The sequence below is a fragment of the Urocampus carinirostris genome, chromosome 6 (genome assembly GCF_059441175.1).
Source record: "Urocampus carinirostris isolate Australia breed hairy pipefish chromosome 6, RoL_Ucar_1.0, whole genome shotgun sequence".
In the NCBI taxonomy this organism is placed as follows: domain Eukaryota; kingdom Metazoa; phylum Chordata; class Actinopteri; order Syngnathiformes; family Syngnathidae; genus Urocampus; species Urocampus carinirostris.
The window spans coordinates 2,482,501-2,509,072 of record NC_142354.1 but is presented as its reverse complement, the minus strand read 5'-3'; the positions used below and the strand labels follow the sequence as shown (position 1 = coordinate 2,509,072).

Sequence of the window (26,572 nt, the reverse complement as noted above, 5' to 3'; positions counted from 1 at the left end):
TGCCTCCATTGTTATGCAGTTGCGCTCAACGCTAAAAAGTCTCAACTGCCCAATAATTGCAGAAATATGATGACACATTTCCAACTTTGTTCGTATATATGGCATACAGGATTATAAGGCCCACATTTAAATTGACAGCCAATTTGAGTTTTTCGGATGCCCCTTACAGTCCAGAAAATACGGTATGTATTATTAAAAACTGTTTTTTTGGGTGTCATTCCTGTTAGCGTACCATATGTTATGCTCCTAACAATTGTATGTCTGTCAGGTACATCGGGATGTGAATTTCAGGCTTGCGCCGATGAGCCATCCCCATGCGTTCTGGAAAGGTTGTGCAAGCTTCATGACGGCCTAGTTGTGGAAGCCAAAGGAATCAAACAGCATTACTTCAGGCCCTTCATCCACAAGCTTTTCCACAAACAGGTACACAAAGCCAATTCCTTAGAGCAGGGGTCCCCAACCTTCAGGAATTGATTTAAACCTGATTTTCATTGATAACAACGTAATAAACATTGTTTGCAACAAGATTAGACATTAAACTGCAGGATAAGCAGTTAACTAAGACTTAGAAGATAAAATAAGACAAAAGAATGTCAGGATAAATAGGCAAAAATATTTTAAAGTGCTTGGAGACTGGCCAAAGTTGTAATAAAAATATAATAAAAAGTAGTGCAATAACATTTAGCAGCAACAAAAAATTCCCAAATAAGTCATAAGATGTATACAGGTACAGTCGCTGCCCTACTTATGAAGGAAATAGGTTCCGGCCGTAAGTTGAATTTGTTCGTAAGTTGCTTCAGTGCTATATTTTGTATGTTTAAGGTTTTATAAAAGTATGTTTAAGGCTTGTATAAGTAACACTTATTGTTTTGTACTAAAAACTATCCATCCATCCATTGTCTGCACCGCTTATTCTCAGTAGGGTCGCGGGGGTGCTGGAGCCCATCTCAGCTCTGTCTTCGGGCAGTGGGCAGGGGACACCCTGAACTGGTTGCCAGCCAGTCGCAGGGCACACAGGGACAGACTATTCGCCTGCTCATTCACACCTGGAGACAATTTGGACCAGCCAATTAACCTAACATGCATGTTTTTGGAATGTGGGAGGAAACCAAAGTGCCCGGAGGAAATCCACGCAAGCACGGGGAGAACATGAAAACCCCGCACCCCACTGATAGCTGGATTTGATCCCATGACCTCAAAACTGCCGCGGACGCGCTAACCACTGCGCCACTTTGCTGCTCTACTAAAAACTAAATATTTAATAAAATAATATGCTCTATAAAGATGAATAAAGTGAAGTTTAACTTACTTGTGGAAGATGTGCTTCAAGAGTTAGGCATCTTCCTCCTCCGTGGTAAAATTTGGCCAAAAAAAGTGATCCAACCATTTGCTGAAGCGCTTTAAGCTTTCTTATTCCACTTTCATTTCAAATGAAATGGCTCTCCTCTTCTTTACACTTTACACCAACCATATTGAATGGATGCACGAGATATTAAACAATAAAAATGTCAACATTTTAGCTTGCTGGAGATTCAGTACAGTATGTTTACGCACGAGCTGGGACTATGACAGGAAGAGGAAGCCGGATTTCTTCTTCGGAGTGGATGCTGGGTGTGTTCTCAAAGCGCCACAAGTCTGTAGCGGCGGAAAGAAACACAGTACTGTCCTGTACTTGGAAAAAGGCGCACAATACAAAATCTAACTTACTGCAATGTTCTGATATTTTTCAACATCCCCAAAAAATGTTTGTTTGTACCGTTGTTCATAAATTGAATGTTCGTAAGTCGGTGAGCGTATGTATAAGCTTTTTTTCACATTTTCAGCTGGTGGTGTTCCGTTCGATGTGCCTTGGCTCTAAAAAGGTTGAAAAAAAATATGCAAACTCCACACAGGGAGACCAGTAGCTAGAATTGAGCTATGGCTTAGCCCCGCCCTCTTTACTCACTCGGACAAACATTCAATATTCTGAGAAGAGCACTATGGCCAGTGTAGGAGATGTTTGACAGGCGACAATTGATGCTTTTTGCGTCCAGAAAGATCACTTAGTATCTCAAAATCATCAAAAAGCCTGAGCTACGCATTGGAGGCTTATATTCATGATTTATTGTTAAGAAGGTTGATGAAAAGCTTTAGGCAAAAATATACAGGTAACTATGTAAATGTGATAAACGGTATCTTGTTATCATCACCATCTTAAACAAGATATAGTATCAGCATTATGTTCTGCATGGTAAGAACTGTCACTTACTTAAACTAATTGACATAGCTTGGTATGACTTGTAAAATAGGCTTTGTTATTGCTACTAGCTTTTATTAATCTAAACTTACCTCAAAGCTCCACATAAACCAGCAATTTTTTTTCCTGATAATGCAGAGTTTAGTGATATACTTGTATTTTGTACATATCTGTTCATGTACATTAAAAAGTTTGATGTCATTGATCTGACACATTGGGATTAAACCTATAGGGACTCGGGTTACTGAACCGTTCCGTTATGTCGACCAGCTGCGAGGGAAGCGGAGCTAAGCTTCAAAAGTTAACATTACTATGACTAGAGCCCTTTGGAGAACAGCTAACAATCACATATGATTATCAAAGGACAAAAACCAGCATATAACAAGCCAACTTATCCCCAGTCAACAAAGTGACGTGACGTACAACACAGCCAAGAGCTAAAGTTGGCAAACGTTAGAGATGTTAACGTTATAGATAACTATATTTCTCTCCGGCAAAGTGACGCATATGTTGCCTCAAATACTATGTTGACTTACCTTAGAACAGATGTACACATCCTTTTAACTTTATCTATGATGATTTGGTGCTGTGGACGACTGCATAACTTTATCCAAACCAAATGTGGTTTGGGAAAAGGGTCAAAAACACTGAATCGCCCAGCCTCCAGGATACCTCGTATCAAATTTGCATTTAGCCCATGCACACCGTTTGACCATTTTAAAGTTTAACTTTTAAGAAAAATCACCATAAAAACGAGAAAAGATGAACTGCAATGGCTTTCAATGGATGTGGGGGCAAAGAATGTTCGACTGTATTAGGCTGACTACACGCACTGTGATTGGCTCATCGCATTTAAGGCGCTTACCTCAACTCGTCTTGAGTCATTCTTGCATTTCTATCTTTTTAATAATATTCATAATATTATTTTATCTATACATTTATGTAGTTTCTTAGTTCTATTATGCTGCAATTTCGCACACATACAGCTTAGAGGGAACATTGCTTATGTGGTCTGTGTTTTGTGTGTCCTCTCAGATCCTGAAGGGCAATGAGGATCTGTTAACTGAACTTTTGGATCCTCACAACTTCATAGACAATAAGTGAGTCGTGGCGACTTTTAATTGGCGATGTCAAATGTTTGGCCTCCTGACATACTGCTGTCGTTTGTCTCTCAGCAAAGCGCTCAACCGCGAGTATGAGGAGTACGTGTTGACGGTGGGAGACTTTGACGAGCGCGTGTTCCTGGACGCTGATGCCGACGAGGAAATCGGAACGCCGAGGAAAAGTTTTCAGCAGCCTGCCGAGGGTGCGAGCACGGGACAGACAGCTAGCTTTCAGACTCAGCTACAGCATCATGTGGAGAAGGTCCGCTCTTTTGTTTGTGGCCTTTTATTAAGAAAAAGCACAAAAAACAACGGAAACTAATAAGCGAAAGGGAAAAAAATTATACTTGGACGATAAACAGCTGTACACTACAATGCCTATACATACACATGTTCCCAGAGGGACTAGGCTGAAGAGAAATCAGAACCCTACCCCACAAAAGGATTATTAGAAAACAAAAAATGTCATTTCAAAACTGCAATTATATCGCTAGAAATCTTTAGAACACAAATACACAAAAAAACTTTATCAATACTCTTGAGCACATTCACCCAAAATACATAAAGTACATGGTTTTTTTTTAAATGAATAAACTGGACATTTTTAGATCACGATCGAATTTATTACATAAATTAATTCCTTTTGGAGTGGCACTGTGGTGTTTCAATGTTGTATTAGAATATTCAACAAAGTTATGGATTCCCTTCAGATGATGAGTGTCTGCTCTGTAGATAACCGCTATTGAATAACTGTTGGGAGTTGAAATCATAGCCAGGATAGCTCAAACTACAGCCGCACTTGCCAGACTTAAACTCATGGAAGGACAAGAACATAGAGTATATAACAAAAGAGAGTAAACCTCTCACATTTCTGCAGAGATTTCATTATAATGTTTAATAGAACTCAAGAAGAAACATTGGTTTAACACAATGAAAAAAGGCTCAAATAAGGCCATGGCTTTCTGGAAAGATATCTTCTGGTCTGGTTATGACAAATATTTAGTTTTTTGGCTCAGATGGTGTGAAGCAAGTGTGGCAGCAACCAGGTGAGGAGTACAAACATGATTGTATCGTGCCTAAAATCAAACATGATGTTGGGAATGTCATTTTTTAAGGCTGCATGAGTGCAACTGGAGTTGGGGAGATGCATTTTATTGAGAAAATCATGAACCTAAAGCATTTACTGTTAAATACTCAGGGATCAGAATTTTCCGCGGATCCGCGGATTTCCGCTGTTTTTGAACCCCAAAGGCATTCCGACTTTTTCACTTTTTCTCTTGCGTAGCAAACAAATTCGAAATCCGACTGTCTCACTCTTTCCTTTATTGCTCTGGCGCACCCTGGCGGCCGTTAGAAAAATTGGCCGCATTGTTGCTCAAGCTGCAGGGACTGAACTGCATTTGAACTTATCTTGCAGTATTTACAAAAAAATTAGTTATGTGGGCAAATTATTTTAATCTTCTAAAAATGTTACTTAAATGATAAATATAAGCATGGTTTTGGACAAGTAAATTGCCTAAAACCCAGGAGCTTGGGGGGGGGCTGCTTTATTCCTGGACCCTGGCTATTTCAGCTGAAAATGAAAATCTCCATTCTGATCCCTGAATACTGTAGCAGAAAATATCCCTTTCCTTCCATAAACTGGAAGACTCATTACTAATTATCCTAAGCGTCTGATTTCTGTAATTGGGGCGAAAGGTAGACCAATTTCCTATTTGGTTCAGAGGGCAGATACGTTTGGATATTTTTTGTGCTTTAATAAATGGAATCAACATTTCAAAGTTTCGTTTATTTTATCCTTAGGTTGTCTCTGTGTGATATTAAAAGTCTGTTTGATGATCATAAACATTTGTGAGTGATAGATATGCAAAAAACAAAATCAGGAAGGGGGGAAATACTTTTTTAAAGGCAGTAGCTCAGGAGGTAAAGCGCTCGTCTTGGGAGCAAGAGGTCGCAGGTTCCATTTCCTCAGAGTTATATGTCGAAGTGTCCTTGGGCACGACACTGAATCCCTAATGCCCCCGATGAGCAAGTAGTTGCCTTGCATGGCGGACGCTGCTATCGGTTAGTCAGTGTGTGTAAAAAGGGAAAGTTTGAAGCACATTGTAAAGCGCTTTGGGAGGTCTTCATTGACTTGAAAAGCGCTATATAAATGCAGAACATTTACATTCACTGCACATAGCCCACGTGACAAATGAAACGGTGTACAATACTATCAGAGGGCACAAAGGAACCTACAAAGAACTGTTTTCAAAACTGCTGTGCTACGTCTTTAATAAGGTCCTGGTGAGATTGTATACTTGATTTAACTTGAATTTTTGGAAGACTATTTTTAATAAAAAAAATACGCTCGCTCTGTACAGTCGGCCTCTCTGGCGCCCTCGACGCCTTTGACTGGCCGCGCATACCTGAAGGAGAAGGACTTACTGGTGACGCCCGTGTCGTCAGCCACACAGAGTGTCAGTCGTCTTCAGAGCGTTGTTGGCGGGCTCAGAAATGCGCCCAGCGAACAGCTGCTGCACATCTTCAAGTAAAGTTACTTCTTAGGTTGCTACTATCTGTAGTCTAAAAACAACACAATTGTGAGAGTAAAATATGCTTTGGACTTCAGGTCGTGCTCCAGAGACCCCACGGAGTCCATCGTAAGCAGAGTGAAGTCGCTGGGCCAGACCTTTAAAAAACATTACACGAAAGACTCTGAACATTCGGCGGGGTCTCACATCGGTAAGTGCGCAGACGCTGGAAATTTATGGTACAAATGACATCTCTCCCATTAATAACTAAAATAATACAAACTCATTCAAACTCAAGTGAGTAAATGATAGGGCACAAGCAGTGGATGGAACAAAACTGCTATTTAAGCTTTGCACAAACGTGACCTAACTACGTGACAAAACCATAGTAAACAGTGGGTGAGGCCAGCAAACAACAAACTGTTAAAAACTGTTAGCAATGACTAGTCAAACGAATATTGTGCAGCTGTCTGATGAGGTAGCCCACCTTGTCGGAACAAACAATAAGCGCTATGAAGGGAAACTGAGGATAGCATTAGCAGGGCTAGCTACCGACTTATACAGTCTCCCTCTTGACATATTCACACATTTCGCCATAATTTCCCAGTCCGTCTGACTTCAGTCCACACTGAACCATTATATTTTAAATAGAGTATCCCCATACACTGATGCTGATCTAAAAGTTTATCAAAGCCTGGATATGCTCATCAGTTAATGTAACCCTAACCCTAATGTTAGCTGTGTATGCTAATGTGTTTTATCCAGGTTGCCATCAATAGCATTGGAAAAACAGAGTGCAAGTTCACGTTAAGGAGTTTGAGATACTTCTGCAGGCGTGCAGAAATTAGCCACAACACTCATACCTACTTATCATAATATTGATTGGAAACACATCCGACGTACCTTGTAAAAATGCTTGGTGCAAATTCTGGAGTAATTTGAGGGCTGCGAGTCCTTCCGTGTGATTTGCAGTTAAACATTGCCGTATTCATCAAATGGATAAAATAAAATTCCAAATCGGGCTTAGGACCTTGCCAGTTGGCATAGTAATAACTCACGATTGTAAAAAGTTGTGGTTAAATTCTTCTGTTGTGGTTATTGATAATTGTTTCAACTCAAATGCTCATTTAAGTGCTGTCTGCTAGGGTGCTTCTTGCCGTCCGTCAGTCGACATTTTAAGATACCTTAGCGACATGACTCTCAGACCATGAGAAACAAAATGCTCTGGTCTGATGAGACAAAGATTGAACTCTTTGGTGTGAATGCCAGGCGCCATGTTTGGAGGAAACCAGGCACCGCTCATCACCAGGCCAATACCATCCCTACAGTGACGCATGGTGGTGGCAGCATCATGCTGTGGGGATGTTTTTCAGCAGCAGGAACTGGCAGACTAGTCAGTATAGAAGGAAAAATGAATGCAGCAATATATAGAGATATCCTGGATAAAAACCTGCTCCATAGCGCTCTTGACCTCAGGCTGGGGCGAAGGTTCATTTTTCAGCAGGACAACGACCCAAAGCACACAGCCAAGATCTCAAAAGATTGGCTTCAGAATCACTCCGTGAATGTCCTGAAGTGGCCCAGCCAGAGTCCAGACTTGAATCTGATCGAACATCTCTGGAGAGATCTGAAAATGGCTGTGCACAAACGTCTCCCATCCAACCTGATTAAGCTTGAGACTTATTGCAAAGAAGAATGGGCAAAACTGCCTAAAGATAGGTGTGCTAAACTTGTGGGATCATATTCAAAAAGACTTGAGGCTGTATTTGTTGCCAAAGGTGGATCAACAAAGTATTAAGCAAAGGCTGTGAATACTTTCATAAATCTGAATTTTGAAAGTCTCAGGAAATTGTCCAACAGAGGTGATAGATTTTATTTCAAATAAACTAATAAAGGGTTTAAATATTTTGTGGTGACTATGACTCCACATTCCACACAGCTGTTTGATGCAAATTATAGGAAATTGATGAAGGAAATGAAGAAGGATTTGGAAGGATGGAAGATTTTTCTCTTATCGGGAGGGTAGAAACAATTAAAATGAACATAATCTGTTTCAGTCTCTTTGCATTCTTAATCCTGAGCTCTACATTTTAAGTGATAAAGCATTTGAAATCTAAATTATTTTGGCTTAATAAGAAAGCTAGAAAAAAATACAAAACCCTTTTAGCTTCCAAAGAAAAAGGGTGCCAGGATTTACCAAATATTAGAATTGATTATTGGGCAGCTCAAATTAGAGCTCTTATTCTGTGGATTACTAGAGACAAAGATGCAATATCTAAAAGTTTATCAAAGCCTGGTTATGCTCATTAGCTAATGTAACCCTAACCCTAATGTTAGCTGTGTATGCTAATGTGTTTTATCCAGGTTGCCATCAATAGCATTGGAAAAAGAGAGTGCAAGTTCACGTTAAGGAGTCTGAGATACTTCTGCAGGCGAGCAGAAATTAGCCAAAACACTCATACCTACTTATCATAATATTGATTGGAAATACATCCTCCTTGATCTGCTACCTTATCGTGGTGGAGGAGTTTGTGTGTCCCAATGATCCTAGGAGCTATGTTGTCGGGGGCTTTAAGCCCCTGGTAGGGTCACCCATGGCAAACAGGTTTTAGGTGAGTGGCCAGACAAAATGCAGATCAGATGGCCCCTTATGATGAGCAAAAACAATGGTCCTCAATTTCCCTCGCCCGGACGCGGGTTACCGGGGCCCCCTTCTGGAGCCAGGCCTGGAGGTGGGGTCTGCTGGTGAGCGCCTGGTGGCCGGACCCTTACCCACGAGGGCCAGCTGGGCACAGCCCGAAGGGACGACGTGGGACCCTCTTCCCATGGGCTCACCACCTTTGTCGTCGTCTCGTCGGACCTGCGGCCGCATATTCTGGACACTCGGGTGAAGAGAGGGGCGGAGCTGTCAACTGATCACCACCTGGTGGTGGGTTGGCTTCGATGGTGGGGGAAGATGCCGACCCAGCAGACCCAAGCGTGTTGTGAGGGTCTGTTGGGAACGGCTGTCAGAATCTCCTGTCAGAAGAAGTTTCAATTCACACCTCCGGCAGAACTTTGCCCATGTCCCGAGGAAGGCGGGGGACATTGAGTCCGAGTGAACCATGTTCCGCGCCTCCATTGTCGAAGCGGCTGATCGGAGCTGTGGCCGTAAAGGTAGTCGGTGCCTGCTGCGGCGGCAACCCTCAGACCCATTGGTGGTCACCGGCGGTGAGGGATGCCGTCAATCTGAAGGAGTCTTATCGGGCCTTCCTGGCCTGTGAGACTCTGGAAGCAGCTGGCAGGTATCAGCTGGCAAAGCGGAATGCAGCTTCAGCGGTTGCCGAGGCAAAAACTCGGGCATGGGAGGAGTTTGGCGAGGCCATGGAAGCCGACTTCCGGACGGCTTCGAGGAACTTCTGGTCCACCATCCGGCGTCTTAGAGGGGGAAGCGGTGTGCCATCGACACTGTGTATAGTGCCGATGGGGCGCTGCTGACCTAGACCCGGGACGTTGTAAATCGGTGGGCGGAGTACTCCGAAGACCTCCTCAATCCCACCGACACGTCTTCCTCTGGGGAAGCAGAGCCTGAGGTCTCTGGGTTGGGCTCTCGTATCTCTGGGGTTGAAGTCACCGAGGTGGTCAAAAAACTCCTCGGTGGCAGGGCCCGGGTGTCGATGAGATCCGCCCAGGGTCATTAAGGCTCTGAATGTTGTCAAATATGACACGCCACTGCAACATCGTGTGGACATCGGGGACAGTGCCTCTGGACTGGCAGACTGGGGTGGTGGTTCCCGTCTTTAAGAAGGGGGACCGGAGAGTGTGTTCCAATTACAGGGGAATCCCACTGCTCAGCCTCCCTGGTAAGGTCTATTCAGGGGTACTGGAGAGGAGGGTCCGCCAGGAAGTCGAATTTCGGATTCAGGAGGAACAGTGTGGTTTTCGTCCTTGCCGTGGAACACTGGACCAGCTCTATACACTCTGCAGGGTCTTTGAGGGTGCATGGGAGTTTGCCTGGTCTACATGTGTTTTGTGGACTCGGAGAAGGCATTCGACCGTGTTCCTCGGGAGGCCCTGTGGGAGGTGCTTCGGGAGTATGGGGTACCGCACATTCTTATCCGGGCTGTGCGGTCCCTGTATGCCCGGTGCCAGAGTCTGGTCCGCATTGCCGGCAGTAAGTCGGATTCGTTCCCGGTGAGGGTTAGGCTCTGCCTGGGCTGCCCTTTGTCACCGATACTGTTCATAATTTTTTGGGACAGAATTTCTAGGCGCAGCCTTGGTGGGGATGGAGTACGGTTCGGGGGCCTCAGCATTGCGTCACTGCTTTTTGCAGATGACGTGGTGCTGTTGGCTTCCTCAGGCCGTGATCTTCAGCTCTAGCTGGAGCGATTCGCAGCCGAGTGTGAAGGGGCCGGGATGAGGACCAGCACCTCCAAGTCCGAGGCCATGGTACTCAGTCGGAAAAGGGTGGTATGCTTCCTCCGGGTCTGGGAGGAGGTCTTGCCACAAGTGGAGGAGTTCAAGTATCTTGGGGTCTTGTTCACGTGTGAGGGTAGGATGGAACGGGAGATTGACAGATGGGTCGGTGAAGCGTCTGCCGTCATTTGGACCCTGTACCGGTCCGTCGTGGTGAAGAGGGAGCTGAGCTGAAAGGCAAAGCTCTCGATCTACCGGTCGATCTACGTTCCTACCCTCACCTATGGGTGGCTGGGTTCTCCCTTAGAGATAAGGTGAGAAGCTCAGTCATCCGGGAGGGACTCTGTGTAGAGCCACTGCTCCTCCGCATTGAGAGGAGCCAGTTGAGGTGGCTCGGGCATCTGATAAGGATGCCTCCTGACGCCTCCCTCAGGAGGTGTTTCGTGCATGCCCCACCGGCAGGAGGCCCCGGGGGCGACCTAGGACACGTTGGAGAGACTATGTCTCTTGGCTGGCTTGGGACCGCCTCGGGGTCCCGTCTGATGAGCTGGAGGAGGTGGCTCGGGATAGAGACGTCTGGGCTTGCCTTTTAAGGCTGCTGCCCCCGTGACCCGACCACGGATAAGCGGAAGACAATGGATGGATGGATGGATGGATGGATGGAAGATACAATATGGGTGGACATGGAGCAGCCGTCTTGTCCAAATGTGCCTGTGGAATCCTTTCCATTCATATCAGTCGCAATGTCGAAGAAGTTAAAATCCCAGATTGAATGGATTAAGGGAACGATTAAAACATGGTCGAAAATACAAAATAAATTGCAAATTTCAAGGTCCGTGAATATGCTAAAAAAATAGCAAAAAACCCAGATTTTAAGCCTGGGGTTATGGATGTTGGATTTGAGAAATGGTCACAAAAAGGATAAATGTTGATTACCCATGTGTTTGGAGGACAGGTATCGAAATCTTTTAAACAAGTTAAACAAACTGTCTAAAAATGATTTTTATAAATATTTGCAAATAAGACATTATCTCCAGAAACATGATAAATGCGGGAAACTATGTATGGAATTATTGATATCATACTCAAATGGACAATCAATAAAGGGAGTTGTCTCAAAATTGTATAAAGCTCTGCAAATGGATCTCAGTAATCTTGGGTTAAGGAAAAATGGGAACTGGAAGCTTATGTAGAGATAAAAAACGACGATTGGGAGAAAACTTTGAAAGAGGGACATAGAATGACCACCAGTCCAACATGGAGAGAGTTTGAATGGAAAGTAAAAATGCAATACTTCAAAATATAAGAATACATCCAATTCATGTTGGTGAAACAGTGGGAGGGTGGGGGATTTCACGCATATTTTCTGCAATTGCCCTGGAATATTAAATTTCTGGGGAAGTATTCAGACAGAAATAAAATTATTTATTGGTTGGGAGTTGCGGTTGGACCTAGTTACCTATGTATTGTGAATTTTGCCAGAAGAGTTACTGACTGGCCAAGACAAAGATGTACTAAGGGGAATGCTTCTGGTGGCAAAGAACATGATCACAGTTTCCTGACTGAAACCACAACCTCCCAACAAAACAATGGAGAGACAAATTAAAACAAATGTACATTATTGAAAAAAATCACTACAAAACTTCAACTAAAAAATGTCTTTTTACATTTTGTTTGCTTCAATTGTGGGTTTTTTGTCGACTTGGTCTTAAATTTGATTTCAAAAGGCATTAAAAAAAGTCTTGAATTTAACTAAGGAACCCTGGCCTTTGGTAGCATAATAATTTTCAAATTGCTTGATTTGCTACGGTATTAACATGTCAAGTCACATTTATTTATATAGCCCTTAATCACAAAAATGTCTCAAAGGACTGCACAGGATTACAAGTACACAATTACCTGATCTTAAACCAACAGTTTCCTGTGTACATCCACGAGTACTTCTGCAAACAATGGACGCATTCCATGTGACTTCATGTCTCCTCGTTTGCACAAGCGAGACACTTGTTGCATTCACACAGGAGACGCATAGAAGCAACAGGAGATCGCATACACTTCTGATTTTGTTGGAAATGTGATGGTCTCACAAAAACATTGGATATAACCCAAAAATCAACCATTAAGCTCTGTAGTGATAACCAAGCCATATAAACACGCCCACACTTCACCCTTTAGCAGCCTCATGGTGTTGTCAGCTATGCCAGCCACTTTACATGACACACAAAGAGCACTGCACAATAGAACGCGCCACACAATTTGAAAAAAAAATCTGAGAATTTTATATGTACCTTATGGTCGTACAAATATGGTAATCAAAACTACTAACTGTAAATAGAGATGTTCTGTTTTGAATTTGCAACTCTGTGTCTGTGTGTATCTGTTGTCAGATTTTGCCGAGAGTCGACTGAAACTAGCTGAGGTTCTCTTCTACAAAGTTCTGGAGAATGTGTTAATGCAGGAGACCAAGAGGCTGCAAGGGAAAGACATGAGTGTATGTTGATGCATGTACACCCACACTAAAATAGATTATGCACATCAAAACATGCAAAGGATATCACCTAGAGGTATGAAACTTTGGGTACCTCACGATTTGACTACAATTCAGAGGATGCGATTCTGAAACACTAATTGAAGTTTTTTTTTAATATATATATATTTTCCCCTTAAGATTGAAACACTAGTGTTAAAACACTAACATTTATAACAAAGCAATACGATATAACTCCATACACTTAAAATGGCACATTAACAAATTTTAATCCAAATGACTACTTCATCTTACAATTGTTTAGTTGTTTTTAAAAAACAACAACAAAACGTTTTAGTAAGTTTGTGAATTTTACTTTTATGTGTCGTGTGTGTGTCATAGAATAAAGTGTGTTCAAACTTCTGCACCAAAACTGGGGTTTTATGGTTAATCTGGATGAAAACCTTCAGTTACCAATGATAAAAAGCATAGCTTCAATAAAAACAAATTATTTCATTGAGGCATCCACGCACCACATCACTCTGAGTTGGTTCATACTTGCCTTAAACGCCCACACCTGACGCCAACCGCATGCGATTCCATAAGCAAAGATGGTCAAACATATTTGATCATTTTGGCGCTTGGTTGCCATTTTCTTCAAGTGTGCAGCCGAGCGAGGAAACCGGCATCTTGACGCATGCGCTCTAAATTCGAAACACCGCCGTGATGTCTTTGACCAGGGTTCACCTAAACCCTTGAGAAAGAAAATGATTCGTTCTAGAGATGGTAATTCCGACTCTTTTTATACAACCACTTCTTTGGCTCGGCTCACTAAAATAAGCCTGCTCCCAAACGACTCTTACTACTGTTTTTTGTTTTTTTTAATCTATATTTTACCAAACATTGTGTAACATTATGGGCTGAATTACTTTGAAAGGGGGAATGATTAAGATAAAGAGACAAAATAAAAGAAAAACAAAAATAGAAAAAATGCAATTCAAAGGGAAAAAAAGATTTTAAAAATGAGAGAGAAAAAAAACGAAAACTGAAAAAAAAAGAAACATGTTTGTGGGGGTCCCTTTCATCGTTATATTACCAATATCGGTGTAACATTATGTACAAAATGAATTACTAAAGAAAAAAAAAGTTTTACCAGCAGTTTATAAAAGCATTTTTTTACTCTACAATGAACGTTTAACTCATTTAAATTTGGAACCTTTTTATCCAAAGCAACTTTAGATTCAAACACCTCAGAATCCCTGATGTCACAAAACAAAATGTATATTAAAAGTGTTGACTGCAGCTACAAATAAAGTATGAAATACAAGAGCAACCAGGGTTCATGCTTGAAAATTTAAATACCGTTTTTTTCAAGGTCAGGAAAATGCTTATATTTTGCGTGAAGTCCTTTAATACGCTTGAAATTGTTGCCATTACCATGTTTCTTGGCAATCTGACTCTATGGACCATGCAAAAGTGCATGAATATTCAGCTGCTCTTTTTGCTTGTCATAATGGTGTTGTCCTATGAAGTTTCACCGGCACTTACTGGACGCACCCAAAAGAAGCCACACCTAATGTCAGGCCAATTAACCTGACATGCATGTTTTTGGAATGTGGGAGGAAACCGGAGTGCCCGGAAGAAACCCACACAAGCACGGGGAGAACATGCAAGCTCCACACAGGAAGGTTCGATCTCATGACCTCAGAACTGTGCCTCTCATGCACTAATACAGGAAACATAATTTGAAATATTTATAAATCTACAAAAAAACGTTAAAACACATTTTTTTTTAACCATTTTTATACTTAACATATTTAAAGTCAACTATACAAAATCCCTGAAAAAAACAGCATATTGACCAATTAAATGAGGGGAAAAAGTGTCTCAAGGGGAACCAACCCTTGATTGGTGGGAAGCCGGCTCCCATCATTCACTTTTGAGAGCTGGCTCAATAGAACCGGTTCTATGAGCCAGCTCTCGGATGCAATCTGATTGAGTGAGAGGTAGGGATGGTCGTAGCTATGCACACATAGCACACGCACTCCATTCTTTAAACATGTTGGGGTCCCAGTTTGCAGTATTTTATGCCATTTTTCCAAAAGAACTTTGCTCCTTGTTTTGAAACCATTACTCAGGACAAAAATGATGGTCGTAATATCTAAATTTTGTCTTAAAATATATGGTGTGGCTCTCTTTAAAAAAAAAAAAAAAAGGATTGGGTCAAAAACATTACTGACCTCGGGTCTAGCTAAATTATTATTTATTTGTAAATATAATGTGTCAAGTTTAGATGAAGGCCTCAAAATATTATCAATTTAATGAATGTCTTATTGCAGGCCTTACTGGAGCAGGACATCTTCTACTGCTCTCTTCTTGCGTGCTGCTTGGAGGTGGTTTTGTTCTCCTACAGCTCCCAGCGGACATTCCCTTGGATCATCGACGTTTTCAAGCTGCCCCCATTTTACTTCTTTAAGGTCACACATTGATGAAGGTGCACACACATAGGGGTGCCATGTCACAACTTTGTTTGCGTACGTGTTCAGGTGATTGAGGTGTTTATCCGCTCAGAGGAAGGTCTGTCCCGGGATATGGTCAAGCATTTGAACCTGGTGGAGGAGCAAGTGCTGGAGAGCCGTGCGTGGACTGGAGATTCAGCCCTGTGGAACGCCTTGCGCGCCGCCGGCGATAAAGTACCCACTGTTGAGGAGGTTTAATTTATTTACATTTTTATTTTTTTCCACTGATCATCATACACAAGGTTATAATGCTTTTAAAATCAACAGCTTTAATAAATAAAGGGCTGACAGGAAAAAGCCAGAGCTTATCTAGGTTCTGTCCTCTGTCAATCAAAATGCTTTTCACATTAATCATGTCATGTAATCAGATTTTTATAACTAAGGATTTTATTTTTCATAAATCACATCTTATTATCACACACACACATAAAATGTAGATTTCCGGAAATTGATGTAATTTCTTTTTTATTTTATTCTTGATTTTCTCTTCATTTCATTGACTCTTAATCTTTTCCCCCTTGACACCTACCCCTCATTTTTTATCACGTCTTAATTTGGTGTTCGATTTATTTCTACGAGAAGAGCCAAATCAATCTTTATCCGATGAAACACTAGCTGATCTGTCAGTCAGTAATTTGCATTTTGACGTTAAGGACATCAAACTTGTCGAATTTGTTGCCTCCAGCCTGTTCAAGGGAGAAACGTTCCTTGGTCGTTTCAACAAAATCCACATAAAAACACAGACAAAAAAATGTTCTGATGAACCTGAAGGACAGCAAGTAAACGCCCTCAATGTCCTCGATGTTCAGTTGTGTTAGACACAATATTTTCCAATTATTGCAGTAATAGAAATTACACCTACTTGTATTTTTCTTTTTGGGTCAGTGTAACACTGCTCATGAAACACATGAAATTTACATATGAGATGAAAAATGATTTTGGAGAGATAATTATTATTTCTACAACACACTGATAGAGTGATTGGAACAGATTCATGAGGTTAAGTTTTTTTGTGACTTAATTATGGGTTAACAGAAAAAGTGATCAAATCTGCTGGGTCAAAAATATACATACAGCACCGCTAATATTTAATAACATGTCCCTTGGCCATTTTCACCTCAATTAGGTGCTTTTGGTAGCCATCCACAAGCTTCTGGCAAACTACTGGTTGAATCTTTGACCACTCCTTGACAGAATTGGTTGCGGTTCAGTTAAATTTGATGGCTTTTTGACAGGGACTTGTTTTTTCAGCATTGTCCACAAGTTCTCAATGGGGTTTAAGTCAGGACTTTGGAAAGGCCATTCTAAAGCCTTAATTCTAGCCTAGTTTTTGATGTGTGTTTGGGGTCATTGTACTATTAGAACACCCAACTGCGCCCAAGATCCAATCTTCAGGCTGATGACTTTAGGTTATCTTGAAGAATTTGAAGGTAATCCTCCTTCACTATCCCATTTACCGTATTTTCCGCACTATAAGGCGCACCTAAAAGTCTTGGTTTTTTTCAAAAGCTGACCATGCGCCTTATAACACAGTGCGCCTTATATATGGCTCAATATTAAATTCGCAAGGTCTCGCAACTACGAGAAACAGCCGCCGACTCCATTTTTCGCGCTGTGCATACTGGGAAATATTAAACGATTGGTAGTTGCCGGGGCTCGTGTTGTATTTGTTTACTAAGTGGCAAAATGGCTACCCCATTAAACTGCTTAATTCATATTCAACAAATACAGTATTTGTCTGAATCCAGGGTTATGACTGGTGAAGATGTAAAGCACAATTTACCTTAAACAAACGCAGAATTATTCAGAATGTCACGTTTGAGAGCGAGAGAGAGAGAGAGAGCGAGATTCTCTTTCATACGTGCATTTGTATAAGAAAATGGCTCCTGTTAAGAGACACGCGTACAACGCCGAGTTTAAACTCAAAGCGATCAGTCACGCAGCACAACACGGCAATAGAGCGGCAGCGAGAGAGTTAAACTTAAATGAATCGATGGTACGGAAGTGGAGAAAGGATGAAGATAAGCTCCGCCAAGTAAGGAAAACTCAAAGTTTCCGTGGCAATAAAGCAAGATGGCCAGAGTTAGAGGAGACACTTGAACAGTGGGTTGTTCAACAAAGAGCGGCAAGCAGAAGTGTCAGTACGATAACTATACGTATGAAGGCAACAGCGCTGGCACAAAAACACCGGACGTGTTGGATGGCCCATTCACTGAGATATGGTCAATTCGAACACAGCAGAAGAAGAATTCGAGGGATTCGTCGATGAGGAGCTTATAGAGTGATCTTTGTTTTTCTTTTGTGTGTTTACGTTTTACATTTTACAGTTATTATGTTATTGCTTTGCACTCGTTGTTTTTGCACATTACGAGTGTCACTTTATTGCGATTGCACTAACGTTTCATTTAAAATAACAGTATCAGACGTTTTTTTCTTTGCGTGTTGACTAAATGGACAAAAAATAAAATGATATGTCGATGTTGTTCAAAGATGTGTCACGAAAATGCTTTACCTCAGAGAAAATAATAAAACGGCTGTTTATTTATTTTGGGAGTGAATGGAGTTGTGGAAAGCTTGTTTGTTAATAAAGTTTGACCTTTTTGAATATTTTGTTGACATTCCCTTGAGCGTGGCAACATCTAGAGGTTGCATAAAGTAACTACATTCTCTACTGTAGTCAAGTCGTCACATTTATTTACCGTAAATAGCCCTTAATCCCAAAAATGTCTCGAAGGACTGCACAGGATTACAATTACAAAATTGCACAATTACCTGATCTTAAACCAGCATGCACTTATAGCGCCTTATAATGGGGTGCGTCTTATGTATGGCATAAGTTTTAAAATATATCATTCATTGAAGGTGCGCCTTATAACATGGTGCGCCATATAGTGCGGAAAATACGGTATTCTCTGTAAAGCACCAGTTTCATTGGCAGCAAAACAGCCCAACAGCATATTACTACTACCACCGTGCTTGACAGTAGGCATGGTGTACTTGGGGTTAAAGGCCTCTTTTTCTCTTCAAACATATTGCTGGGCATTGTGGCCAAATAGCTTGATTTTTGTTTCGTCTGACCACAGAACTTTCTTCCAGAAGGTGTTATCTTTGTCCATGTAATCAGCAGCAAACTTCAGTAGAGCCTAAAGGTGCCGATTTTGGAACAAGGGCTTCCTTCTTGCACGGCAGACAGTGCTCAGTCCATGGAGATGCAAAACACACTTTTCTGTGGACACTGACACCTGTCTTCCAGCAGCTTCTATTTCTTGGCAGATCTGCTTTTTGGTGATTCTCGGTTGAATCTTCGCCCTCCAGGGTGACTTCCGGTGGCTCCATGTGGTAGTAGGCAGCAAGAAAGTAGCTCTGGCAAAAACCATTACAAACTAACGTAATGCCTACTAAGAAAAAAACAGAAAGGGAATCATTTGTAAGTTGTATCAAAGAAAAAGACCTCAATAACAAAAGGTCAAGAAGGGGACACTTGTCGAGGAAACTGGCGCGAAGGACAGACAGACAGACAGAGGGAGCAGAGGGGACGGTGCCGGCCGGCGGCGGACATGACTTGGCCATATTCGAAGAGATACGTAAACTAAGGCAAAAGCATGCCGAAGCAGCCAGTGAGAACAAGATTATTATGGTAAGACTTGAAAAAAGTATCAAAGAGCTTCTGGAAAGGACTGTATTGCTTGAGCAAAAAGGGGAGCGCATGTAGAAGCTAAATGCTAACACGGAAGAATCGAACGGCGCGATTGGAGCGTACCACAGCCTTCCTGATTCAGCAAGCCGCCAAATTAGCAACCAAGTATGAGGATTGGGTCAAGATAAAGACGCAACATCATTAGAATACATGGCATTCCGGAGGGTGCTGAGAGGAACGATGCAATGGTTTCATCACGGGCTTCATCAAATCGAACATTCCAACAACGGGACACATGGACATTCATATTGAGAGGGCACACCGCTCACTGGTGGCCAAGCCTCAAGGTAAAACGGCACCGCTGCAAGCAATTATCGTGCGCTTTGTTGACTACAGAATAAAATAATCTGTAATGAAGGAAGCATGGAAACAGAAGACAACCTATGAAGGCAACATCGTTTACTAAATAAGACAACACCACGGAAATTGAAAATGAGAGGAAACAAGTGAGGGACGTCATCAGTTAAACTTTAAGGAGAAAAATGTGAATGCGCAATCTTCATATCCCGCTCAGCTGAAGATGTTTCTGGACTCAGGATTAAGACTTTTTTCACACTGGTGGATGCAGCACCATTGTTAAAAGAAATGGGGATCGATGTGGAAGAAGACAAGACGAAGACACTACAGAGGATGATGGCGAAGAACATTTTGACCACAGTGACTGGAAAGAGAGGAAGGCGAAGGAACACCCCCATCACAGAAGGAGACCTGCAGGCTCTCATGGAGTAAAACAAAGCTATGTTCTGATTTGGGATGAAGGAATAAGGACCATTTATACCCTTTCTGTTAAGTATTCAATAAGTTGGAAGTAAGTAAATTCCTAAGTCTCACATGCAGCCAAGCCTTTCTCTTGCTCAGTCCTGCCTTCTGTCTCGCCTGCTACCCACCTCGGGGCTTCTGATTGGATAAGCAACCGCGGGCAGGGAATCAGAATCACCTTTACTATAATTCTATTTCTTCAATGAGATTACAGTTGCAATCCAGTTGTCAAAAAATCTACAAAATAAAGACTCATTAATAGAAAAAAATGTGTTCACCTCCAATATAAAGTATTTACTTTCTGAAATAAAAACTATACACATCCGGGATATTGTTCTTGAACCAGGTATAATTGCACTTGAAACATTCAACGTCTCAACTGAAAAATCTTCCATTGCATGAAGTAATAAAAATTAATTCAAATGTAAATAAGTAAAACCTGAAACAGTACAAAAGTAAATGGAGTAAAGTGCTTTTCTGCCATAAAATATTTATTTTGCATAACTGTTTTAGAATTTAATCAACAGAATATTCCTGAAGCAGGAAAAATAACGTTAGAGCTGAGTAAACACCTCTGCTAACTCCTGAGTCACGGCATGTCTGTGGTACAAAAGTGTGTGTCTGATTATGAAATTAAATAAAAAGTATAGTTGACTTCATAAACTAGCTATTATCATAACATTAGTTCATCAATCAAGCATGTGTGTTTGTGATTAAGAAAGAGCATAAAAAGCATGCTAAAGTGGAAGGATGTGCTCCACTGAAATTTTAATGCACTTTTTGTTTTAAGTTAATTTAAGTCATGTTGGTTGTATTGACATTTTTGTTTATTTATTGTAAAAAAAAAAATGGGGAGCTATTTAAGTTTTTATGTTTCTGTATACGAGTTGCTTCTAAGCCTAATTTTATTTCCTGCGCCGTTATGTTTTGGTTTCAGTGAAAGATCAGTCATGTTAGTTTTGTTGGAAATCTAATTCATTGAAAGGTTAAATAAAGGTACAGACCTATTAAAGTTTTATTCAAATTAAAAAAAATTGGTTCTTTTTGCATTAATAAAAATGTCTTATGTCAAGTTTTAAGATTTTACTACAAATGAATATCTGCTCCAAATGTCTGTTATCGGCCTCTTCTTTATACTAATAGTTGGTATCAGCCCTGAAAATTCCCATATCGGTCGATTCTTATCACAAACCTCTCGTGATTGACTCATCTGGACATACAAACAAAAATGTTTTGCTTTTGTGTCAGGTGAATTTCCCCTCCAGTCTGGATTCTGGCAATTCTGCTTCCACCGGTGGCAACCAATCCCACATGCCCCTGGTGGCGCTATCTCCCATAATGCATCCTCGCATCAGGGAGGTCCGCTCAGGCATAGCCAGCATGCGGAAAGGTAACTTAACAGGATGCTTATCAATATTTCTCAGCAAAGTAGACAATGGGAAAGTAAATTTAAAGCACGGGTCTTTAAACTCATAGCCCGGGGGCCCGTTGCGTCCCGCGGGGTGATAGTTAACCTCATTCAGTGCCAAAACTTATGAATACGTTTTCTGAAGCATTGTCCCTGAGTGCCTAAAATGTAAAAATATGTTGTTGTTTTTTCTTCAAACTATTCTCAAGGCCTTGGCACAGCTCTTCTGTGAGTATCTTTGCACGATATTAGTAGAATAAATAACTCACAACTAGATGGGAGGAGTGACTTTGATCAGATCCTTTTCAGCACTTAGTGCCTAGTTTCTTTAATACATCCAGCGTATGACACCGTATGGAAGTGTGTAGGCGCCAGCCCGTATGCCGATTACGTGCAGTGTGGTGATAGAAACTAAGATATAAGTACAGACTGTTACTGCTTCAAAGCTTGATTCTTAAAGAAAAAAAAAAGACAAAGTGCCTTTGTAATCGTCGGGGCAGAAAGGGATGCCGTTTAATACATGTCCGCGATGGTTATGTCGACCCGAATCATGTGAAACACATCAGCCGACTGTCATTTTCTACACAATGGTAAAAGCTAGAAGCTTTCCTTTGGTGTGTCCTATGCCTCTCTCGTGTGTGGAGTATTTTGCAACATATTTGCATACTTGTAGAAAGGAACACTACACATTCTGAGCCTAATTGAAAAGATAATGTTGTTTTTGGGAATACCTCAAGACATTGGCATGGGCGTTTTTGGTAAGGTATTTCACCACATTTTTATTTTATGTTTTTACCTCCTTGTGCGATGTAGAAGTTCCGCCGTCCCCGCTGTCTGTGCACGACCGCTACAGCTCTCCAACAGCCGGCAGCGCAAAGCGCCGTCTTTTCAGTGACGACCCGCCAGCCCCCATGCCAGTGACCAGCCCTGTCACATCTCCTGCTAAGCGCCTGACGATAAGCTCTGCTGCGACATTGAAGATTGGCCCCCAGACGGGCCAGACCACCGTGCTCAGCATACCGCTGCCAGGTGGGTTTGGCACACATTGCTAAAGTAGGCAGAGTCATTGCTGCTTGGCAGCTATTGTTGCTATACTGCTTTGCTTGGTGCAATGTAAGAAATTCCTACTATTTTTTTCTACAAAAATATACCGTATTTTCGGTACTATACTGCATACTGGATTACAATGCAGACGCCCCAAAAATAGTCTCTTGTGATATTTTTTTCTCGTATAAGACTAACAGGACTACAAGGCGCATGTAAATTTAAACTAAAGTATTGGCTAGGGTTGCACCAAAAATACTCCTGATCACAATTTCATAACATTGGATGGAACCGGAATCAATCCAAGGTCTCGCGGAAAGGGGAGCACTGGATCACTAGGGATACAGATGACACTTGAAAAGGCACTAGGTTTTATCTTGTTATCACACTATTTTTAGTCATAGTACCAGGTTTTTAATGTTGTTAGGCCAAGCTGCTACAATACTGTATTGTCAGACATTTAACGAGTATGTGGGTAAAAATGCTGGGTACCACTGAGTCCAGGGTTGGGTAGGGTTACTTTAACTGGATTACTTTCAATTACTTTTGGATTACTCCAATACCAAATATGCTAATAAAAGACAAAAGAAACTGAATAAAATTACTAAATTTTGTGCAGGCTTGGGGAGTAAAGGATTACATGGAACGGCAAAAATGATGTTGGCAAGCTGTTTGGATTTATTTTCATTTTGTTTCTGTCGCATTTTATGTTAGTTTTGCCGGGGATCAAATAGATCAAAGCCAGGAGAGAAAGCTTACCACGTGTTGTGAGTCATAATTTTATTCATATTTAGTCTCTTTTGTCTTTTATTAGCATATTTGGTATTGGAGTAATCCAAAAGTAATTGAAAGTAATCCAGTTAAAGTAACCCTACCCAACCCTGCCACTGACATACAAGATTCGAACTGATTGAAAATAAAGACATTGTGGTAAATAATTTAGTCGTCATGAAAAATCTAATTAAATCCATGGCCACACGTATTCTAAACGTTCGTCTCTTACAATGCTTAGAGCAGAGCAAAAGTGAAACAAAATTTTATTTTGACTACTAATCACTTTGTTTTCTCGTTCCTCGAACATTCGTACTTGGTACTGTAACTAAAAAAGTGCAACAATGAGATGAGACTTAATGCCTTTTTGTACATATGGTTCCCAGAAGTTCTTAAAAACTTGAAAATTTGATAACAGCAAGTTATGGCATTGAAATGGTATTCAATTTTGTCTACAAGTCTTAAATTTAACCCTCAAGTGTCTTACTTTTTCCCCGTCGTATCTACAAAATAGAGCTTATATCTGTATAATAAGTAATCCTACAACAGTATGCAACATTGTGTCATTTTAATTATTTGTATAAAGGTGGCGGTAGTGAACACACCATCACGCTTATCCCCGTCCAGCCGTGCGACCCATCAAGTGGTCCAACTCAGTTTCTCCTGACCACTTCTCCTGGTCGTCCCATTGCTGGACCCCCAGCAGTCGCCCCACCTACCGGCACTCAGGGAATTCGGCGACCACAACGCACCGGATCCCTGGCGTTTTTCTTCCGGAAGGTGCGAACGCCGTCAGGAGAAAATTCAGTTTTTGTCTTCCGACCGCTGACTCTGTGTTGGTTGCGAGGCAGGTATACCATCTGGCCAGCGTACGTCTTCGCGATCTGTGTGCCAGACTGGATATCTCATCTGAGCTACGTGCCAAGATCTGGACGGCTTTTGAACATTCTCTGCTTCATGCCACTGAACTTATGCAGGACCGACACCTGGACCAGATGCTGCTCTGCGCCGTCTACATTATCGCCAAGGTCGGCCACATTCTTGAGCTTGGTTTTTCGAGCATGTTATTGAAAAACAGTCATTTGTTACGGTCTAAAAAGTTATTCAGTTACCTACTAGATTATTGACAATATCAAGTAGTGCATTACTCTGAAAGTAAGTAGTGTAGGATAAATATTACAAGTTCTATAGCACAACTACTTGTCTGTTCTCTATTCAACTGACTCAAAAACTCAAAAAAATATTTGACATTCAAAAACTTCAAGTTACTTAAATGGTTACTTTCCCTGTTAACTACCGTAAATTCCGGACTATGAGCTGCTACTTTTTCCCAAATATTCAGCCCTGCGGCTTATTCAGTGAAGCGACTAATTTATGGAATTTTTCAACAGCTGGGCCACCAGTGGCACAGGAATTTAAGAGGTAAGATTAAGCCCAACCGAATATATGCGCCAAGAAAGACTGCAATCTCTAAGCTTTAGTACATATTTCTGTATGCTCTCGATGGCGATAGTTGTAAGTAGTAGGTTCAAAACGACCTACCGTAAAATTCACATTTAGGGGGTGACTTTTTTTCACAGCTATGTTTGATACATTGCGAGCGTGATCCTACTAGCGTGTTGGTACCTTTCAAAGGCACGGTTTGGGATGAAAGTTATATTATTATTATTAAAGCTTTGAAAACTCTCTCCGTGTACCGTCTTTCTTCGTAAATATGTGTAACCATGTATAATGCGTATTTGCAACTGTATATTTTTGTAATGTATTTATTTTAGAGATTTATTCTGTTAGGTGTTCTATGGACGAATCAAAAATAAAGGGGGGAGAAAACGTGGCCTGATGGGAAATGTGGTAAAGCTGAGTTTACCGGTAGATCTGTCTGTTGTCGCAGCGAACAATAGTGGATATATATTTTTCCCACCCTTAACTTTGGAAATATACATTTTGTTTCCTTGGATTACTTTCAACGGGACCCCGACTTTAGAAGTCTGCATCATACCTTAATTACGGGTATCATTTGCTAGTTGTGATATTAACCGCGGTTCTGAATTTATATTTCACCCACGCATCGTGGCCTAGCAGATAAAATCATGGGAGCTTGGCCTTTTGCTTTGATGCTAGGTCCTTAGCTTGGCCTTTGATTTTTGCATTCCGGAGATGGAATAAGAGCTTGTTCTGTCCACTCCACGCATCGGCCCGGTATTGCAGTACCTCCGGGAACGGTGCATTCGCAATGATCGCAGCAAAGCTTTAGGCTAGGACCTTAGCTTGGCCTTTTGGCTGAGAGTAAGTGTCCCGGCTCCTAGGCTTTGTAGCGTATTATGAACTGACCGATAACGGATAATGGATAATGAATAATGAAGATAGATCAATAACCCTTAAAAAACCCCCCGCATCGGCCCGGTATAGCAGTACCTCCGGGAACGGTGCATTTGCAATGATCGCAGCAAGGCTTTAGGGCTAGGACCTTAGCTTGGCCTTTTGGCTGAGAGTAAGTGTCCCGGTTCCTAGGCTTTGTAGCGTATTATGAACTGACCGATAACGGATAATGGATAATGAATAACGAAGATAGATCAATAACCCTTAAAAACCCCAAAACCCCCAGATGGAATAAGAGCTTGCTCTGTCCACTCCACGCATCGGCCCGGTATTGCAGTACCTCCGGGAACGGTGCATTCGCAATGATCGCAGCAAGGCTTTAGGGCTAGGACCTTAGCTTGGCCTTTTGGCTGAGAGTAAGTGTCCCGGCTCCAAGGCTTTGTGGCGTATTATGAACTGACCGATAACGGATAATGGATAATGAATAACGAAGATAGAACATTAACCCTTAAAAACCCCAAAACCCCAGATGAATTGTGTACGTTATTGCGGTACCTCCGGGAACGGTGCATTTGCAATGATTGCAACAAGGCTTTAGGTCTAGGACTTTAGCTTGGCCTTTTGGCTGAGAGTAAGTGACCCGGCTCCTAGGCTTTGTAGCGTATTATGAACTGACCGATAACGGATAATGGATAATGAATAATGAAGATAGAATAATAACCCTTAAAAACCCCAAAACCCCATGAGGTCTCTTTTGGCTGAGAGTAAGTGTCCCAGCTCCTAGGCTTAGTAGCGTATTATGAACTGACTGATAACGGATAATGAATAATGAAGATAGAACAATAACCTTTAAAAAACCCAAAACCCCTCAATTGTGAAACTTACAGTGTGGCCTGGGTTAAGCTTGTGACCTTGTCGCAAATTTGAATATGGGCGCCCGCGTCTTATACATGGGTGCGGCTTGTATAAGCACAAAAGTGTCGAATCACTCATAAAGTGGTGGGTGTGGCGCATGGTCAGGTGTGCTCTGTTGTCTGGAATTTACGATAGCTTCTTTTTATATAAGGTAGTTGAGTTACTCACTCAGTTTATTTTTGAAAGAAATAGTAATTATACCTAATGATTTTAAATATCATGCCCAACACTGCTCGTTACACACAGCCAATTATGTTCATATAATTTATGATTTCAGTATTTTTTAAGTTTTAAATACAGCTTGGATGCTAGTATATATAGGGGGACAATATCTACATGAGGAGAAATGTGTATTATGTATGTGTATATATATATATATATGTATATATATGTGTGTGTGTGTATATATATATATGTATGTATGTA

The 26,572-nt window shown here is 41.4% G+C and overlaps 1 protein-coding gene and 2 pseudogenes across 1 annotated transcript in view; all 3 read left to right on the top strand.

Annotated features, from left to right (window-relative positions):
- rbl1 (retinoblastoma-like 1 (p107)) overlaps positions 1-26,572 on the top strand; it is a 64,207-nt gene that overhangs the window by 23,421 nt on the left and 14,214 nt on the right. Inside the window, exons 5-16 of the mRNA XM_088337461.1 lie at positions 269-423; positions 3,272-3,336; positions 3,412-3,601; positions 5,703-5,869; positions 5,951-6,063; positions 12,635-12,738; positions 15,054-15,191; positions 15,261-15,425; positions 20,938-21,079; positions 21,911-22,126; positions 23,499-23,692; positions 23,764-23,940. Coding sequence (XP_088193587.1) covers positions 269-423; positions 3,272-3,336; positions 3,412-3,601; positions 5,703-5,869; positions 5,951-6,063; positions 12,635-12,738; positions 15,054-15,191; positions 15,261-15,425; positions 20,938-21,079; positions 21,911-22,126; positions 23,499-23,692; positions 23,764-23,940 — 1,826 coding nt within the window. The remainder of the gene's footprint in view (positions 1-268; positions 424-3,271; positions 3,337-3,411; positions 3,602-5,702; positions 5,870-5,950; positions 6,064-12,634; positions 12,739-15,053; positions 15,192-15,260; positions 15,426-20,937; positions 21,080-21,910; positions 22,127-23,498; positions 23,693-23,763; positions 23,941-26,572) is intronic.
- Positions 25,003-25,145, top strand: LOC148363542 (U2 spliceosomal RNA; annotated as a pseudogene).
- LOC148363541 (U2 spliceosomal RNA) lies at positions 25,378-25,593 on the top strand (annotated as a pseudogene).